The 19,720-nt window shown below is 48.1% G+C and overlaps 1 protein-coding gene across 8 annotated transcripts in view; it reads left to right on the top strand.

The window, feature by feature from the left end:
* The first annotated feature begins 2,175 nt into the window (after window positions 1-2,175).
* ppip5k1a (diphosphoinositol pentakisphosphate kinase 1a) overlaps window positions 2,176-19,720 on the top strand; it is a 35,544-nt gene continuing 17,999 nt past the window's right edge. For 4 of the 8 annotated variants that reach the window (XM_056413251.1, XM_056413254.1, XM_056413257.1 and 1 more), the window contains exons 1-7: window positions 2,176-2,283; window positions 6,112-6,530; window positions 7,474-7,669; window positions 17,442-17,532; window positions 17,777-17,862; window positions 17,932-18,086; window positions 18,611-18,712. In XM_056413251.1, coding sequence (XP_056269226.1) covers window positions 6,387-6,530; window positions 7,474-7,669; window positions 17,442-17,532; window positions 17,777-17,862; window positions 17,932-18,086; window positions 18,611-18,712 — 774 coding nt within the window. In that variant the 5' untranslated portion in view covers window positions 2,176-2,283; window positions 6,112-6,386. Of the gene's footprint in view, window positions 2,284-4,638; window positions 4,707-6,111; window positions 6,531-7,473; window positions 7,670-17,441; window positions 17,533-17,776; window positions 17,863-17,931; window positions 18,087-18,610; window positions 18,713-19,720 lie in introns of all 8 variants that reach the window. The other 4 variants (XM_056413255.1, XM_056413258.1, XM_056413259.1 and 1 more) reach the window with 2 other exon arrangements.

The following is a 19,720-nucleotide window of genomic DNA, read 5'->3' on the forward strand; positions in this document are numbered from 1 at the left end:
CCTCATGCACGTGGCCGAGTGCACGTTTTTATCAGTTGGGCAGGTCCAGAAACAACTCGGTGGTTTTAACAGGCAGCCAGAAACCACAGCGGGTTCCTGCCGGGCCCTCAGAGACCAGAGGCCAAGAGCCTGGACCTGCATTCATAATGAGCCTCCTTGTCCTGGTCTGACCTGTTGCTGGAAGTCACAGAGAGTGTGACACCCCTGACTTTGGCAAATGAAAGCCATGTGAGGGCCTCCTCCTCCTCCTCTTCCTCCTCTTCCTCACAGGGGCTCTTTGTGACCAAGCTGTGTGGAGAAGAGAGGGAACTATCAGACCCCGAAGTATCACAACCCATACTCTGTTTTCAAGTGACGCAACATCATATTGGACCTTTGGTCTCGTCCACCATTCGTAGAAATACTGGCAAAAAACAACACGCAGTGATTCTTAGATAGATATGCAAAAGCACACTCAAGGGAGGTGGTTAGTTAGCGGAGTTATTTCCTGAGAAGAAGGAAGTCTATTTCGCAGGACTTTGGGAGGAAAGAAAAGTCGATTTTGGGAAGAAATCGTACGAATCGTTGTTCGAGGAAACATCGAGATCAAAATAAAATCGTAAGCCGACAGCAAAGATAAGAGAAGGCGTACTTTTTTATCACAATGCACATACACACCCATAGAACATTGATATATGAGACAGTACCTCTTTAATTAATAAAAGGCAATACAATGCAGTAGTTTTGAATATTAAAACAAAGTGAAATCGAACCAGATCATAAAAATAATCAATATTAATCTTTCTGTGGCGGACACAATCAAATACCTGGAGGTAAAATACACATAAGAACTTAACATCAGACAGCCACTTCACAAAGGTACAACAAAAAAGAAAGTAAAGTAAAAAAGACCCAACAAACATATTCTGTTTTTTGTCGCCTGTGAGAATTATAACAGTTCATAAAAATATATTGACGTGCAATTAAACTTAATTTTAGTATGTAAAAATGTAAACATTAAATTGATTTGCATATAAGCATATTTTTTTATGATAGTTACTTAACCCCAATGGGTTTAGTTGGAATTTCTTAATATAATTGAGTTAACTCTAATCAAAATCGTTGAGCAGAAAATATAAATATAATTAGGCTGAAATTAGTTGAAAATAATTCGTACAATCAACTTAAAAAATATGTCTGGATTTAGATGATTTTATTTCTTGCAATCACTTACCTAATTTTTTTTGGAGTAATTCCAACATAACATTTTTTTCAGTGTGTAAATCAATCTCACACATGAAGCCCCGCCCCCTGTTGTGTGAAGGCCTTCGGACTGGATCCTGAGAGCAAGCAAATCCCCTAAAGGGGGTCTACGGATCTTCAGACCAGGTTCAGTGATTCAGTCTCTGCTGCATTTATAAGTGGGAGGGAGCACATTTATTGTTTATCTTTCAGTATCACTAATAGTATGTGTCAGAGAGAAACAGAGAGACAGATTGAGGCTTCTTGATCCCAAAAATTGATTAAAAAATCTAAATAAACTGTTGCATCTTTTATCTGCTGCAGATGAAACTCACCCGTCATCCCTGGAAACTATGTGAAGGTCAATCTGCTGACTTTAAACAACAAATTACTCTTCAGTTATTTCTAAACTTCTCTCAATGAACCTCAACATTTTTCTGCAGATGCTTGAAAAGAACGTTTTGTTCTTTTCTATGACCACGTTTTCATGACTACCTTCTGAGGCATGTTGCTTTTGGTGCCTTTTAATTCCACGTTGACGCTTGATTGTGCACGATAGAAGTTATTTACGATAGAATCAGTCATTTTAATTTAGTATGTTTGCACAAACAAGAAATGTGTCTCTTTGTTTTGGTGCTTAACATTAAACTGGGCAACAGTCAAGCGAAATCATATCAAATAGGAACATTTACAATATAATATATGCACAAAATATAAGAAAAAGGCCTCTGATAAAGTTTTTAAAGTGGTACAAAAGTTGTACGGAAAAATCTGTAGGTGGCAAATTAATGTAATTGTAAAGTTTATTCCTGAAAACTAGTTATTGCCCAAGTTTCAACGCTAGAGGGCGCCAGCGTGCTCGTTGTTTATTGGCTCGTGCGTGTCACGCCCCCTTACAATTCTCTCCTCTCCTCTCCCATTGGCTGTTACAGACGTCCGTCACCCACGCGTCAAACTGGGAGGAAAAGAAGAAGAAAAAGAGAAAGATTGGTTTCACACGCAAACTGTCAAGAGTGAAGGGAAGCGAGCCGATGGCGGCGACACAAACCGCCCAGCTTCACTGTGAGTTCACCATTTAACGGAGCATTTCCTTGACACGCGCCGGTAACGGTTTTGAGCGCGCGGACGGTTCGGCGTCTGGCTTCAAAACGCGGACAAAATGGCCTAGTTTACGTTGAAGACCCGGTGTTACGATTTAACAGGCGACCGTGTAAACTGGAGACTTTCGACACGTAACGGTCCTAGCTAGTGACGCGTCGCTGTGGCAAACCCTCTCACACATCGTGTATATATATATATAAATGTATATAGTTACAGATCATGTACAATTTATACAATGCGGCATTCGCAAGGGCAGCTACTTGTTGAAAGTCACCAGTTAACACGGTCTCCTGTTAAACCGTAACACCGGCCGGGCAGAAGCTCAGCGAGCTGGCTGCTGCATGTGTTTAACGGGTGACGTGTTTACAGGTTCGTTATATATATGAATATAAATACTATTATGACTATTAATTGTTTAAATATTGGGGTCGACGTCCCTAACATACCGACGTCAGTCCATTTTCTCGACCCCAACGTCGGTTGCTAAGTTACACGTAAAGTGGACTGAAACGCTCGCGACGACCTGTGATGCAGGTTTTACGTGAAAAACATCCGCGTTGGGGACTATTTTTATTCTTCAGTTTTAATAACGCGCCTTGTGTCCTATTTTCAGATATTATTTCAGCTATAATCTATTTATTTTTTCACCAGTGTGTAACAAAAAGTTGTATTAATCAGAAGTCGTGTAAATAAATGCTCATACTTTTTATACTGCAGGTGCTTAATCCTTATTGAGATAATAAAGATGTATTCATTTATTAAGCTTTTATTTGAGTGCATTTAAAATATTCTGCACAGGAGGGCTGTGCAGAATATTTTAAATGCACTCAAATAAAAGCTAATAACTTCGTAACTATTTATTTTAACCGATTGGACGATTAGCCAATACAGCGTTGGCTGTTTTTAATAGATTCCTCGTTTCATTTTATTTATTTTGAAGCAATCCTGTGAAACATTCCCAAGTTCCAGCTCCTCATTTGTGTGGACTTCCTGCTTCTCTTGGTCCAATGTGATGGTTTCAGTTTTTGAGGTTGTCATCTGTTTTGGGACGGATGGTTTTTCCACAATCACATAATTTAATAACACATGACATCTACAGTTGCTGCCGTACACGTGCAGATGATTTAAATTAATTCATATTTAACTTTAATACATTACATTGCAGCCCTGAAGCAAGGTGTAAAGTTTTGGGGGTGAAACGCTGAATTATTCCAAATGGACAGCATGGCGACCCCAAAACATATATTTAGACCTCTCCCTCCTTTTAATAAAGTCAACAAGGCTGTGTGATACTGATGTGTGAGATTTAAAAAAACATCCCGTTTCTGATTTTTAAAGTGGTGCAATAAAGATCCAGAACCTCCGGTGGTGATTATTATTATTAATATTAATATCTGTGAGATGATCAGTTCACTCCCACCAGAGTTTTACCGTATTGTCACATGATATACCTTTATTATTATATTATTTATAGCAGCTTTTATTAAACCACCTCGACTGTCACAGATGCATCTCATCTCTTTTTTTATAGAAGACAAAATGTTATGTCTTGAAGGTTATTTATGCACATTTTTATATGTTTAAGGCGTCTCTTTGGGGCTCTTTTATTGACAGAGCGATTAATAACTCGAGGCAACAATCGTCATTTTAATGCATTATGCACTGTTAAATTCTGCCTGTGTGTGTCTTGTGGGGGGAGGGGGCCATGACCTCAGTGGGGAGCAGGTGTAGAAGAAGAGATTATCTGGAGCTGTGAAACACTAATCCACTCGGGCGTGGAAAGAGTCTATTTAAATCATCTCGCTGGGAGAGAGAATATAAACGTCTGAGCTCCAACGGAGACGTTCTAATGTGAAGCGGCCGCAGGATCTCTTCCTCTTCACTGTAAAGGGACGAGGGCGACGCAGCGGGCCGATAACCGCTTTAACGTTTGTGTTGGCGTCTGATTTCTACATCTTCCTGTCCTCCGTTCATTACACGGAGGACAGGAAGGAAACGTCACTTCTCAGGTTCTTCGTGGAAATTGTTTTGTTTTTCCCGCCAGGCGACTTACGTCTTATTTATTATTATTTTCTTGAGTTAATTGTTCATAAAATGGCAAATTTATTTCCTCTAAAATTGGCCCAAAGTTCCGAAGCTAAACAGACGATTTGCTTTCTTGCAATAAACAAAAGAAAACACAATGTTTTACATTTTTTACTTCATAACCGAGACGGATATCTTCTTCTCGGTGCTGCGTTCATGCTCTCCTCTTGTGAACCCCCGTGTGGCCTTCAGGACCCTGCGGTGACTCCTTTGTGTTTCCTTGAGGTCCAGGAGGCTCCGGCCCGTTGGGTGTTCTTCCTCTCGCGTGGACCCGTCTTCAGCACCGTCTTAACCACGGGGTGAGAAGCGCTTCCGATTGGTCCTGGCGGCCTAACGAGCGGCTGGTCTGTTCAGTGGTGACCGGGTGCGGCCCGGGGCCCGATGCCCGGGGGTCCGGGGGTCCGATGCCCGGGGGTCCGATGCCCTGGGGTCCGATGCCCGGGGGTCCGATGCCGGGGGTCCGGGGGTCCGATGCCCGGGGGTCCGATGCCCTGGGGTCCGATGCCCAGGGGTCCGGGGGTCCGATGCCCGGGGGTCCGATGCCCTGGGGTCCGATGCCCGGGGGTCCGATGCCGGGGGTCCGATGCCCGGGGGTCCGATGCCCGGGGGTCCGATGCCCTGGGGTCCGATGCCCGGGGGTCCGGGGGTCCGATGCCCGGAGCGGTCTGTGCTGCAGTTGATGGAGATAAACATTACCCACGCACACGGACGTTTCTGCTTTTATAAGAATGCATAAAGAGAGCGCCAACTTCTTCATTCATATTTAATTTGGATGTTTTTAATGTTTTAATCTTTTGGTACAAAGAACTGAATGAAACCAGAAGAAATTCATCACATGACGTCAAGAGTTTACTTTATTCTCTTCCCTCCTAATTGCTTGGCCCCCCCTTTTTATTTATATATATATATATACATATATTCATATATATATATATACGTACACATTATCTGTGTCGATTGAAATGTGTCCCATCTCACTTTCAAACCTCATTACACACACACACACACACACACACACACACACACACCTGTTCTCAAAACATCTTTCATGGAGTAGTAGCTCACTGTGGTTGTAAGTGTGTTATCTCAGCTACATCCGGAGGGGCAGTCCACCCGACTCAAGGTCACGCTGATAAGACGAGATTGGTCAAAGGTCACCGTGGCCTCACAGCAGGTCTCTGGCCCAAACTCAGGAATTCATCGTCTGACCGTCTCACACGTTAATGAGGAGAAAATTATGAATGAAGAGCTTTACTGGTTACAACTTGAGGCGGTGTTTATCATTTTAAGTTTCAGATCCCGGCCAGTTTAGGAAAAGGCCCTCCTCTGGTTGTATAGAAGTCTATGCTTCATGTGTTAAAGCTGCATTCTCTCTCCTGACCACCAGGGGGCGACTCCTCTGGTTGTATAGAAGTATATGCTTCATGTGTTAAAGCTGCATTCTCTCTCCTGACCACCAGGGGGCGACTCTGGTTGTATAGAAGTCTATATAGTGACTACTTCTCTTGATGTATTCCCTCAGTAAACATTGTAAACATGAGTTTATGTCTCAGTCTCTAGTTTCCAGTCTTCTTCTATACAGCATGATGTCATCTTTTATACTTTATGGTCGTTTAGAGTCACACAGACCATGAAGCGGGGGACGCTTTAGGGGCGGGGCTACAGGTGATTGACAGGTCTCTGAGCGTCTCCTCTCTCTCGCAGGACACCGTCACGCCGATGGAGGACCGGCCTCCCGAGAGGTGAATCCCCCGAGTAAAGAATCATCACGGCGTCGTCACAGGGGACTCGCCACCGCCGCCATCTCTCACGTGACCTCGGAGGTTCTAGCCCCGCCCCCCACCCCGCCTCTGTCTCCTTCTGCCTCCCTCTTCCTTCCGACCCCTTCCCTTCAGGCCTGGCGCCCTCCCCGGCGGCGGCGGCGTGTTTTGGCATCCGATGCCGCGGCGGGACCCTGAGGGCGGCCGCGGGGGACTGTGATGTCAGAGCCCAGCAGCCCGGGCGAGAGCCGGCGCGGCGCTCCCAGATTCTTCGTGGGCTGCGAGGACGATGAGAGCGAGTCCCTGGAGGACAGCATGAGGACGGACATGGAGCTGTACGAGGACGACGAGGACACGGACTCGGTGGGTCCACGGCACATCCCATAATCACCGCGCACAATGACCTTTGACCCTATGAACCCCCGTCACATGTTTCCATAGAGATGAAGTCATGCAGGTTGAACCTCTTTCTTATTTTTATTTTCTTTACAAAATCTGGCAAATGACGTAATCTTATATATATATATATTTATATATACATACATATATATACTGTACATACAAATATATATAAATAAATATATAAATATATTTGTGTATATGTATGTGTATATATATATATTTGTGTGTATATATATATAAACATATAGATACATATATATATACATACATAAATATATATATATAAATATACATAAATATATATATACATACATGTATATATATATACTGTACATACAAATATATATAAATAAATATATACATACATAAATAGATATACGTATATATATAAATATATTTATGTGTAGATGTATGTGTATATATATTTGTGTGTGTATATATATATAAACATAGATATATACATACATATATACATACAATATATATATATATACATACAAATATATATATACATACATAAATAAATATATATGTATATATATAAGATTATGTCGTTTGCCAGATTTTGTCAAAAGAATAAATTCTTAAAACATAATTTTTACGTGAGGACAATTTAATGTTTTTTCAGTTTATATTTAACAATTTAAATGAGACATGTAGAGCTAAATGTTCTCGATTTAAATATCACAACTTTAAGCTGTTCTTCACACATGATGCCTTCAAAGACCTTCTGAAAGTTGTAAAGCTTCTGGCTCTGATAAATGATGATGAAGTTTAGGAGTTTAGGTGGTTATTTAAAAGTAAAACAGGCTTTTTTTCACGGTTCAGAGGGTGAAGGACGGGTGTTGATGAAATTGGAGATGTTCAAGGACTTCCTCTCTCTCTCCCCCCCCCCCCCCCCCAGCTGCCGGAGCGACAGATCGTGGTGGGGATCTGCTGCATGATGAAGAAGTCCAAGTCCAAGCCCATGACCCAGATCCTGGAGCGGCTGTGCAGGTTTGAGTTCATCACCGTGGTGATCTTCCCCGAGGACGCCATCCTCAACGAGCCGGTGGACCGGTGGCCGCTGTGTGACTGCCTCATCTCCTTCCACTCCAAGGGTACGCACACACAGACACACACACGCACACACGCACACACACACACGCACACAGACACACACACACACAGGCACGCACACACACACAGACACACACGCACACAGACGCACACACAGGCACATGCACACACACACACACACGCACACACAGGCACATGCACACACACACGCACACTTGCTTGCTTGCTTGTAGTTGTCCATCGAAGCCGATGATGACGTCCACTTCTGACTTTCAGCGGTGAGTTTTCTGGTGGCTGTATAGTCCTATCCTGGATCCACAGGTCTTGTGGCAGGTGGGACATGCGTATGTAGTAGTGGTGGTCCTGGCAACCTTGGTTGTTTTTCTTGTATGCCTTCTTTCCTGCCTCCTGGCTGTCCTGTCCTCCTCCAGTGCTGTGGTCCCGTCTTGGCACATCTGACGCCAGGTGTTACGGTCAGCAGCCAAGCCCTCCAGGTCCCCTGGTCTGATTTTACATTTCTTTAGCGCTGTTTTTATCTGGTCTTTATAGCGCTTCTTCTGCCCTCCAGCAGAGCGAGCTGGCCATACAGCACTTTGTGAGGCAGCCGATTGAGGGGCATCCTTATAACGTGCCCCAGCCATCGTAGCTGGTAGTGGTGATGGTGGCCTCCATGCTCCTACAGCCTGCTCTCCTGAGGATCTCGGTGTGTGGCACTCGGTCACGCCAAGTGATTCCTAGCATTCGCTGGAGACAGCGGATGTGAAAATGCTCCAGGGACTTCACATGTGCATTTTCTACCTGTGAGGCGAGACTACTGACTACTTGGATCCTGCTAAGTATCTTCTTTAAACTAGTTTTATCTGCTAAAGTTACTGTTGTATTTGTTGATTAAAGCTGCTAGATTGTTAGTCTGTCCTGTTTTAAGGAGTTGTTTTGGTAGAGAGGTGTGTCCTGTGTTCCGACACCTGAATCTTCACTGATTGGACGAGCGATCGTCACCTGGTTTCTATTGAGTGTCATTTGAATACCAAAAGCCAAGGGGCGGTGTCAACGCGGCTGGAGGTAATTGGCACTAACTTGGGCTCATAACCGGGTGGGGTTTTTCGCGTCAGCTGTAGCGTCAGTGTGACTCATCGGACGAAGACTCGGAGGACAAAGACATAGGAGTCTTCCGTTGGAGTCAAGACTCGGAGGACAAAGACATAGGAGTCTTCCGTTGGAGTCAAGACTCGGAGGACAAAGACATAGGAGTCTTCCGTTGGAGTCAAGACTCGGAGGACAAAGACATAGGAGTCTTCCGTTGGAGTCAAGACTCGGAGGACAAAGACATAGGAGTCTTCCGTTGGAGTCAAGACTCGGAGGACAAAGACATAGGAGTCTTCCGTTGGAGTCAAGACTCGAGGACAAAGACATAGGAGTCTTCCGTTGGAGTCAAGACTCGGAGGACAAAGACATAGGAGTCTTCCGTTGGAGTCAAGACTCGGAGGACAAAGACATAGGAGTCTTCCGTTGGAGTCAAGACTCGGAGGACAAAGACATAGGAGTCTTCCGTTGGAGTCTTCGGGGTGGATGAGTATTTCCCCATTTTGTGAATATGTGTGTCTTTTCCATACCTGTGCGTATCTCTACTTGTAGTTACTATAGGACTCGCTCATTCATGTACCGGAACCCCTCCTCTGTTATCCTTCCTACCCGTTCTACTCACACCCAGCACCTGGTCACAGGAGGCCTCTGGAACTGTCAGTCAGCCAACCGCAAGGCCGACTTCATCTCTGGCTTTGCTGTGGAGCAGTCGCTTGACTTCCTGGCTCTCACTGAGACCTGGATCACAGTAGACAACACGTCTACCCGGCTGCTCTCTCCTCTGCCTTCTCCTTTAGCCACACACCCAGACCCTCTGGTCGGGGTGGAGGTACAGGTTTACTCATCTCACCCACATGGTGTTTCTGTCCCTACCGGCTTCCACTCTTTATCCCACTGACTTTTGAGTTTCATGCGGTGACCGTTACTCATCCGGTCCAACTTCACATTGTTGTTCTCACCGTCCCCTGGTTCTTTGGGAGATTTCTTGGACGAGCTAGACGTCCTCCCTATCGAACTTCATGAACACGGCCCCCGCTCATCATTCTGGGTGACTTTAACATCCAGACAGAGAAGTCATGTGATCTCTTACTCTTATTGTCTTCCTTTAACCTCTCACTCAGTCCCTCCGCTCCTACTCACAAAGCCGGCAACCACCTTGACTACATTTTCACAAGAAACTGCTCTACCTCTAACCTCACTGTGACTCCTCTCCATGTCTCTGACCACTTCTTCATCTCTTACTCTCTCTCGCTCTCTGGTACTGACAACCCACCCATATCTACAGACTCTGCACCTGTACGCCGCAACATTCGCACCCTCTGTCCCTCCTCTCTTGCCTCCTCTGTCCTATCTGCTCTCCCCTCAACTGACTGCTTCTCACTCATGCATCCTAACTCTGCCGCAGACACTCTCCTCTCTTCCCTGTCTTCATCTCTTGATTCTCTTTGTCCTTTTAAGACACGACGGTTGAAATCCTCTCCGGCTCCGTGGTTGTCGGACTCGGTGCGCCGAGAGAGCCACCCTGCGGCGGAAAGAAAATGGCGAAATCGAATCAAGCGGAAGACTTGCTCTTCTATCAATCTCTCCTCTCCTCCTTCTCTTCCTCTATCTCTGCAGCCAAAAGCTCGTTCTACCTGACCAAAATTCAGTCTTCCTTCTCTAACCCCAAAAACTCTTCTCTATCTTTTCCAACCTCCTTGATCCCCTGTCCCCTCCTCCTTCCACCCTTTTGCCGAGCCACTTTGTCGACTACTTTACAAACAAGATAGACGACATACGCTCCTCCTTTACAAATCCATCTTCTATCACCTCACCAACACTAACTTCTTCATCCCCCTCTCTTTCCTCTTTCACCCCTTGTCTCCCAATCAAGTTCTTAGCTTGGTGACCTCCGCCCGACCGACCACCTGCGCCCTTGACCCCGTCCGTCTCCCATTCTCCAGGCTATTGCTCCTGACCTTCTGACCTTCCTCACCCATCTTATTAACAGCTCCTCTCAACTGGCTGTTTCCTAACTCTCTGAAGGAGGCGAGAGTCAACCCTCTCCTGAAGAAACCCACGCTCGACCCGTCTGAAGTCAGCAACTACAGACCGGTCTCTCTTCTTCCTTTTCTCTCCAAAACTCTGGAGCGAGCTATCTTGAGCCAAGTGTCCTCCTATCTCCACAGTAACAACCTTCTTGACCCTCACCAGTCTGGATTCAAGGCCGGCCACTCGACAGAGACGGCCCTCCTTGCTGTCTCTGAGCAGCTTCACACTGCTAGAGCAGCCAATCTCTCCTCTGTCCTTATCCTTCTCGACCTTTCTGCAGCATTTGACACCGTGAACCACCAGATCCTGATCTCTTCTCTTCAGGACCTGGGGATCTCAGGCACTGCACTCGCTCTTTTCTCTTCCTACCTTAAAGACCGCACCTACCGGGTAACTTGGAGAGGATCTGTGTCTGATCCTTGTCCTCTCACTACTGGGGTTCCTCAAGGCTCCGTCCTGGGTCCCCTCCTCTTCTCTCTGTACACAAATTCTCTCGGCTCTGTCATTCGCTCGCATGGCTTCTCCTACCATAGCTATGCTGATGACACCCAACTGATCTTCTCGTTTCCACCGTCCGAAACACGGGTGGCGGCACGAATCTCTGCCTGTCTGACTGACATCTCTCAGTGGATGTCTGCTCACCACCTGAAGATCAACCCTGACAAGACTGAGCTACTATTCCTTCCAGGAAAGGCTCCCCACCCACGACCTGACTACCACCTTCACCAGCTCTGTGTTGGCCCCTACCCGGACTGCCAGGAACCTCGGGGTGACACTCGACAGTCAACTCTCCCTGACGGCCAACATCGCTGACGACGCGTTCCTGTAGGTACATGCTGCACAACATCAGGAGAATACGTCCTCTTCTTACTCAGAAGGCGGCGCAGGTTCTGATCCAGGCTCTGGTCATTTCACGCCTCGACTACTGCAACGCCTCCTGGCTGGTCTACCTGCTAAGGCCATCCGACCCTGCAGCTCATCCAGAATGCAGCAGCTCGACTGGTCTTCAGCCACCCGAAATTAGCCCACACCACTCCGCTCCTCCGCCTCTCCACTGGTTACCGGTGGCTGCTCGCATCCGCTTCAAAACACTGGTCCTGGCGTACCGTGCTCTAGACGGATCGGGCCCCGTCTACATCCGGGATATGGTCACACCGTACACCCCTGCACGTTCGCTCCGCTCTGCAACAGCCAATCGACTTGTGACTACTGCACCTCGAGCTAATCACTCTACATCCAGACTGTTTGCTGTCCTGGCTCCTCAGTGGTGGAACGAGCTCCCACTGACATCAGGACAGCAGAAAGTCTCTACATCTTCCGTCGGAGACTGAAAACACACCTTTTCCGACTATATCTGGATTAAAACACAGATTAGCACTTCAGTGGCACTTAGATAGCACTTACTTATGGTACTTTTGTAGTTCGACTATGTTGAGGAAATGTTACTTCCTGTATTCTTGTTGTTCTTAGTTTGTACTCTAGGTTGAAATGCACTTATTGTAAGTCGCTTTGGATAAAAGCGTCTGCTAAATGACATGTAATGTAATGTAACATGGCGGCTGTAAGTGACCCAGGCTTCACAACTGTACAGGAGGGTGGTGATGCACACTGCTTGATACACAGAGATTTGTGTATGGAGATATAAGTTCTTGTTTTGAAAGACCCGGCGCCTGAGTCTCCCAAAGGCAGCTGATGCTTGTTTGATTCTGTTCTGGACCTCATTGTCGATGTTATTGTCCTCAGAGAGGATACTCCCGAGGTATTTGAATGATGGTACTACAGACAGATGCTTATCATTGATGCTGAAGATGGGTGGCGTGGGTGGGATGCTGGTGCTCCACTGACAGACTACCTCTGTTTTGGTGATGTTGATGGTCAGCCCCATCCTGCTGTAAGCCTTCACAGCTGCATCCAGGACAGCCTGGAGGTCTTGTGGAGTGTGAGCCACCAGAGCGCAGTCATCTGCATACTGCAGCTCAAGGACCCTCACTCTGTGCAGCTTGGTGGTTGCTTGCAGCCTCCTGATGTTAAAGAGGTTGCCATCGAGCCTATAGACTACTGTCACCCCGCTGTTGTCCTCAATTTCCTTATGGAGAAGCTGGGTGACGCAGAGGAGGAAGATGTTAAAGAGCACTGGTGCTAGTACACACCCCTGCCTGACCCCTGTGCACACAGGGAAGGAGGCAGACTCTTGTCCTCCTATTGTCACCCTAGCATTCATACCATCATGAAACTGTCGGAGGATGTTGACAAACTTGTTAGGGCATCCAAAGCGGAGCAGGATGTCCCACAGTAGGTCTCTCTGCAGTGTCGAAGGCTTTGGAGAGGTCGACAAAAGCCATAAACAGGTCTTGATGTTGCTCCCTGCACTTTTCCTGAAGCTGCCGGGCTGTGAAGACCATGTCGACTGTACTCCTGTTCTTCCTAAAGCCACACTGTGATTCTGGGAGCAATGCCTCTGTGATGTTGTTGAGTAGCCTCTGCAGCAGCACCTTGGCCAGGACCTTACCAGCAACAGCAAGGAGTGCTGTCCCCCTGTGGTTGCCACAGATGGTCTTGTCACCTTTGTTTTTATATATAGTGACAATTTTGGCATCTCTCCATTGCTGTGGGATGTTTTCATCAGCCCATACTTTAGTGATGTGTTGATGTAGCGCTCTTGTACAGAGGTAACCACCCTGTTGAAGCAGCTCCGCAGGGATATTGTCCATGCCAGGAGACTTGTTGTTCTTCAGAGAGCGGACGGCTGACAGGACCTCCAGGAAGGTCGGGGGTTGGTTAAGGTTGTCAATCGGTGGAAGTTCAGGCAGTTGATCCAGGATGGTGCGGTCTGCTTTAGAGTCCTGATTAAGCAGGGTATTAAAATGTTCAGCCCACCTCTCCAGTATACTGCTCTGGTCTTTTAGGACTCTGAGCCCATCTGCGGTTTTAACAGGAGTGATGCAGTGGTTTGTTGGGCCGTAGATAGATTTGACTGCATTGTAAAAGTTATGCATATCATTTCTATCAGCGAAAGATTGGATTTCCTGTGCCTTCTCTGTCCACCACTTGTTTTGCATTGTCCGTTGGGTCTTTTGCACTTCACGCCTCGCCCTCTGCCATTGCTGTCTGGCGGTGCTCAATGAGGGGTTTTTCAGGGTTGCCTGGTGTGCTTTGTGCATGACGTTCAGTGAGTTACGGATGGTGTCTGAGTTATTGTCAAACCAGTCCTGGTGGTTTTTGGTCTTATAGCCGATTGTGTGGGCTGCTGCTTCATGAAGGGCTGAGCTGATAGCGGTCCACTGCTGGTCTGTGTCATTCCCTCCTCTCAAGGTGAGTTCAAGCTCTTCAAGTTTTTCAGCCAGGGAGCATCGGAACTCATTTCTTGTGCTGGTATCCTTCAGACGGGCACAGTCTAAGCGTCTCCCACTGACCCCACGTTTCCGCATGAGGGGGCGTACGCTCATGTGGACTTTGGCCACGATCATCCTGTGGTCTGTCCAGCATTCTGCACCTCTCATGGCCCAGCATATGAGAACGTCTTTGATGTCACAACGTCTCACGATGACATAGTCAATCAGGTGCCAATGTTTAGAGCGTGGGTGCATCCATGATGTTTTATATTTGGTCTTTTGCTGGAAGATGGTGTTGGTTATGGTCAGGTTGTGCTCAGAGCAGAGAGTAAGTAATCTCATGCCATTTGAGTTGGCCTGACCAATACCATGCCTGCCAAGCACTCCTTTCCATATCCTGTCACTCTGCCCCACACGAGCATTGAAGTCCCCAAGGAGGAGGATCTTGTCGGTCTTGGGGATCCGGTGGAGAGCCTCATCCAGTGACTGATAGAATGAGTCTTTAACCTCAGTGTCGGATGGCAGTGTTGGCGCATACACACTAAGAAGTGTAGCAAAGCGGTTCTTCGCCAGGGGGATGCGGAGGGTCATCAGTCTTTCACTGATGCCCACAGGTGTTTCAGTGAGTCTTGGTAGCAGTGTGTTCTTGATGGCCAGTCCCACACCGTGCAGATGTTGTCCACCTGGGGGATAGCCTTTCTAGAAGAAGGTGTAACCGGACCCTTCCTCTATCAGCGTCCCTGTACACCAACAGCTGCACCTCCAGTCACCAGTCCGTCAAGCTCCTAAAGTTCGCGGATGACACCACCCTCATTGGGCTCATCTCTGGTGGGGCCGAGACCGCCTACAGGTGGGAGACTGACCACCTGGTGACCTGGTGCAGCCAGAACAACCTGGAGCTCAACGCTCTAAAGACAGTGGAGATGGTTGTGGATTTCAGGAGGAATGCAGCCCCACCCGCCCCTCTCATCCTGTGTGACTCCCCCGTCGACGCTGTGGAGTCCCTCCGCTTCCTGGGCTCCATCATCACCCAGGACCTCAAGTGGGAGCTGAACATCGGCTCCATCACCAAGAAGGCCCAGCAGAGGATGTTCTTCCTGAGGCAGCTGAGGAAATTCAACCTGCCAGGGAGAATGATGGTACAATTCTACACGGCCATCGTTGAGTCCATCATCTGCTCCTCCATCACCGTCTGGCACCCTGCAGCCACAGCCAAAGACAAGCGCAGGCTGCAGAGCATCATCCGCTCGGCCGAGAGGGTTATCGGCTGCAATCTGCCTTCCCTCCAGGTCCTGTTCACTTCCAGGTCACTGAAGCGGGCCAGAAAGATTGTCGCTGACCCCTCCCACCCTGGACACTCCCTGTTCGAGTCCCTCCCCTCGGGGAGGAGGCTGCGGTCCATCATGACTAAGTCCACCCGCCACAACAAAAGCTTTTTCCCGTCGGCAGTCGGGCTCATCAATGGAACCCGGGACTGACTGACTGTCACCCCCAGGACTACCACCTCTTCTTCCACCTTCCTCTCTCCTCCTTCTTCCCGCTCCTTCCTCTTCCTCCCTCTTCCTCCCACTCCTCCTCCCTCCTCCTTCTTCTTCCCTCCTCCACACACGTCACTTTAACATGCACTTTAACTTGAGGCCTCCTCCACACACATGCCACTTTATTTGCATGCACTTTAACTTAAACACACGCCACGCGTAACATACACTTTTAACTAAAACACACCACTTGAAGCACACACCCAAACACTCTCACATTATTTGTTGTCTTTCTGTCGTGTTGATTGTTGTTTGTTTGTCATGTCCAAATGTTGCACCTTCCACCAAAAAAAAATCCTCGTTTGTGTGAACATTCCTGGCAATAAAACTGTTTCTGATTCTGATTCATCAAGGAGCCTGGTCTCGCAAAGTGCGGCGATGTCGATGTTGTAACGCCTCAGCTCGGCCGCAATCAGTGCTGTTCTTCTGTGAGGTCTTTCGGTTCTGCCATAGGAGTCCAGGAGGGTTCTTACGTTCCATGTTGCCAGTTTTAGGTTTTGGGTTTTTTTTCTTCTGTTTCGACCGCAGAAGTGGAATGACCCGACAGGTGCGGTAGCCTGTCCAGGTGCGAGTTGAGTGGGCATTTTTTAGGCCACCTTTTCTAGGCCCCTCCTCGGATTGAGGTGAGCAGTGTGGTCCCTAAATAGGGGCTGCTCAGTCACACAGGGTGCTGCCGAGATCAGCTGCCACTCAGTCCCAGCTGATAGCGACCAATACCCTGTGCCGCTGACGTGCAGGGCTCTGACTAGAAGCTCCCAGTCTATTCAAACCTGCTCCCGTCGCCAGTTGCCCCAACGCCGCCAGTCTTCAACCAGATGTGGATCCAGAGTATTCACCGTGGTCAGAGGTGGATACCTGCACAAAGAGATTATTTAGAGTGCCGTTGGAGGCGCGCTATCCCCAGTAGCACTATCTTCGCCATGGTGAGGTAAATCTGATGGCATGGGTGAGCCCAGGACGACCAGTTCCCCATCCTGGCTGCAGGAGGCTGCCGGGTCCTGGCTGTGTTTAGGCCCGCCTATTGCGCACCGCCAGCGCATTGCTTTTCTGTCGGGTCTGCTCCCTTAGCCCTGCCTCAAGAGGCTAACCCACAAGGCAGTGGGGCTATTTGCCCATAGCTGGGGCAGTGGTTGATGGGTGCCAGGGCATGTCCACCTTGTGGTGGGCCTGCACACCGCATCTCTGGGGCCCACTGCTGCTCCCAGATCCCCTGCAGTTTAGCCTGGGACCGCAGGGTACCCAGTTACCATGTGTGGCCACGAGGAGGCACTGCAGGAGTCTTGGTGGTGGAGAGGCTATGTACTGGCAGAGGAGACTTACGCTCTCGGCTCCTCTTTTCACCCCCAATGAGGGAGCTAGCCAGCGGCGGTAGCTGAAAGCAGAGAGTTGCAAGCAGAGGGCAGCATGCAGCATGCAGCATGCAGCATGCAGCTTGCAACATGCAGCTTGCAACATGCAGCATGCACTAACTACAAGCACTTCTGCACTACTGCACTAGACGCTTCACAGCCACCCTGTGTGATTCACACACACACGCACACACGCACACACACACAGACACAGACACGCACACAGACACACACACACACATGCACACAGACACACATGTCTCCTCTATCTTCATGTTCTCCACCAGCTCAACTCTTCTGAATGTTGTTCTCCTCATGTTCTCCTCGTGTTCTCCTTGTGTTCTCCTCATGCTCTCCTCATGTTCTCCTCATGCTCTCCTCGTGTTCTCCTCATGTTCTCCTTGTGTTCTCCTCATGTTCTCCTCGTGTTCTCCTCATGTTCTCCTCATGCTCTCCTCGTGTTCTCCTTGTGTTCTCCAGGGTTCCCTCTGGATAAAGCTGTGAGCTACGCCAAGCTGAGGAACCCTCTGCTCCTCAACGACCTGAACATGCAGTACTACATCCAGGACAGGTGCACACACACACACACACACACACACACACACACACCGGTTTACATTGAGACCCCCAGTGTATGTTTCATGTGTTACTGTGTGTGTGTGTGTTACTGGTTATGTTACTGTGTGTGTTACTGTGTGTGTTACTGTGTGTATGTTTCATGTGTTACTGTGTGTGTTACTGGTTATGTTACTGTGTGTGTTACTGTGTGTATGTTTCATGTGTTACTGTGTGTGTGTCACTGTGTGTGTGTCTAGGAGGGAGGTGTACCGCATCCTGCAGGAGGAGGGCATCGACCTGCCGCGCTACGCCGTGCTGAACCGAGACCCGGATAAACCCGACGGTCAGTGGCGTTCGCGAGTCGTATCTCCCATGTGTGAAACGGGTCAGTGAACGCCCCGCCTGTCTCCAGCGTGCAACCTGGTGGAGGGGGAGGACCACGTGGAGGTGAACGGGGAGGTGTTCCAGAAGCCGTTCGTGGAGAAGCCCGTCTGCGCCGAGGACCACAACGTCTACATCTACTACCCCACGTCGGCGGGGGGGGGCAGCCAGCGGCTCTTCAGGAAGGTGCGAAGGAAACTCGGCCTCACGCACCCCCTGGTGGGCGGGGCTTAGGCACCACCCGCCCATCAGGAGGAACTGACATCCAGCCCCTGGTGGGCGGGGCTTAGGCTCTATCTGCCCATCAGGAGGAACTGACATCCAGCCCCTGGTGGGCGGGGCTTAGGCTCCAACACACGGTTATAACGCCAGAAATCATTTACAAGAAAGAAAATTAAATATCACAATTTGAAGCCCTTTTTTTTTTTTACTCTTGATGATGTCCTCAAACACACCGAGCAGGAACCGGCACCTCCTCGTAACTCCTTCCATAACACCTCGTAACTCCTCCTCATAACACCTCCTCCTCATAACTCCTCCTAATATCACCTCATAATTCATAACTCCTCCTTATAACTCATAACTCCTCCTCATAACTCCTCCTAATATCACCTCATCATTCATAACTCCTCCTCATAACTCCTCCTAATATCACCTCGTAACTCCTCCTCGTAACTCCTCCTCATATCTCCTCCTCTCGCCGTGTGCAGATCGGCAGCCGGAGCAGCGTCTACTCGCCGGAGACCAGCGTGAGGAAGACGGGCTCCTACATCTACGAGGAGTTCATGCCCACGGACGGCACGGACGTCAAGGTAGAGGGGCGTGTCCACGCAAAGGGGAGGAGGAGCTGGGAAGTGGGAGGAGCTTAACCCGCCATTTTGAATCCAGAGGGATATATAGTGATGCTTTTAGAATCCTGGTCACTGTGTCATGTGGCTGAAATACAGACGACACTTCATGGAGCATAATTGAGTGTCATATATGTATATATACTAGGGCTGTCAGCGTTAACGCGTTAATCTATGCGATTAATTTGGCCGCGTTAACGCACTAAAATATTTTAACGCAATTAACGCAACTTTGTTTACTTCCGGTGTTCGTTGAAGTTTTTACACTCAAACCGAGTGTCAAACCGCGGCAGTACGGTTTAACACTGTTTCCGTTTTTAAAACAATGATTTATCCGCGAAAATAAGGAGCATAAATCAGTTTAAACTCGTGGATGAATCAGTCGGGTTTCCTCCTGCTCCTCCTTCCTCCTGTCTCCCCCTCTGACACACAGAGGAACGGAGGGGCGATGTGTCGGGTGACGCGGCGCGGAAAGAACTCGACACACGAAACCTTCAACGTGATTGGTCAATCCGTTTGTCTGTCAACATTTTGGGAAAAAAACAACCAATGAACACTCAGTAAATCACAAAGGACCTCCCACCTCACGGGTGAGGCTCTATAGCAGCCTGTCAGTCAGAGAGCAGAGAACACGGCGGGAGGACAATGAGCCTCATTGAATAGAGAGCTGAGATTGTTCTGGAATGTTTGATGTATAACACGTGGGGGTGTGTCACATGCAAACGCCTTTAAAAGGTGAATTTAAATTTTTTTGTAAAATTTATAAAATGAGCCTCCAGAGGGTTAACGTGACATATGTGAATGTCAGTCAGTTACCAAGGCCACTGGTTCTGCTGTTCAGTGTTAAAGATGACAGGACCAATGGGGTCTCAATATACTTCATTTTTTTTACTAATCTGGATGTTTCACTGAAGAAACAATTTATCATCCACGATATTAAATACCTCGCTGGCACTTTATAGGTAGGAGCCT

Source organism: Pseudoliparis swirei, chromosome 4 (assembly GCF_029220125.1).
Source record: "Pseudoliparis swirei isolate HS2019 ecotype Mariana Trench chromosome 4, NWPU_hadal_v1, whole genome shotgun sequence".
Lineage (NCBI taxonomy): Eukaryota > Metazoa > Chordata > Actinopteri > Perciformes > Liparidae > Pseudoliparis > Pseudoliparis swirei.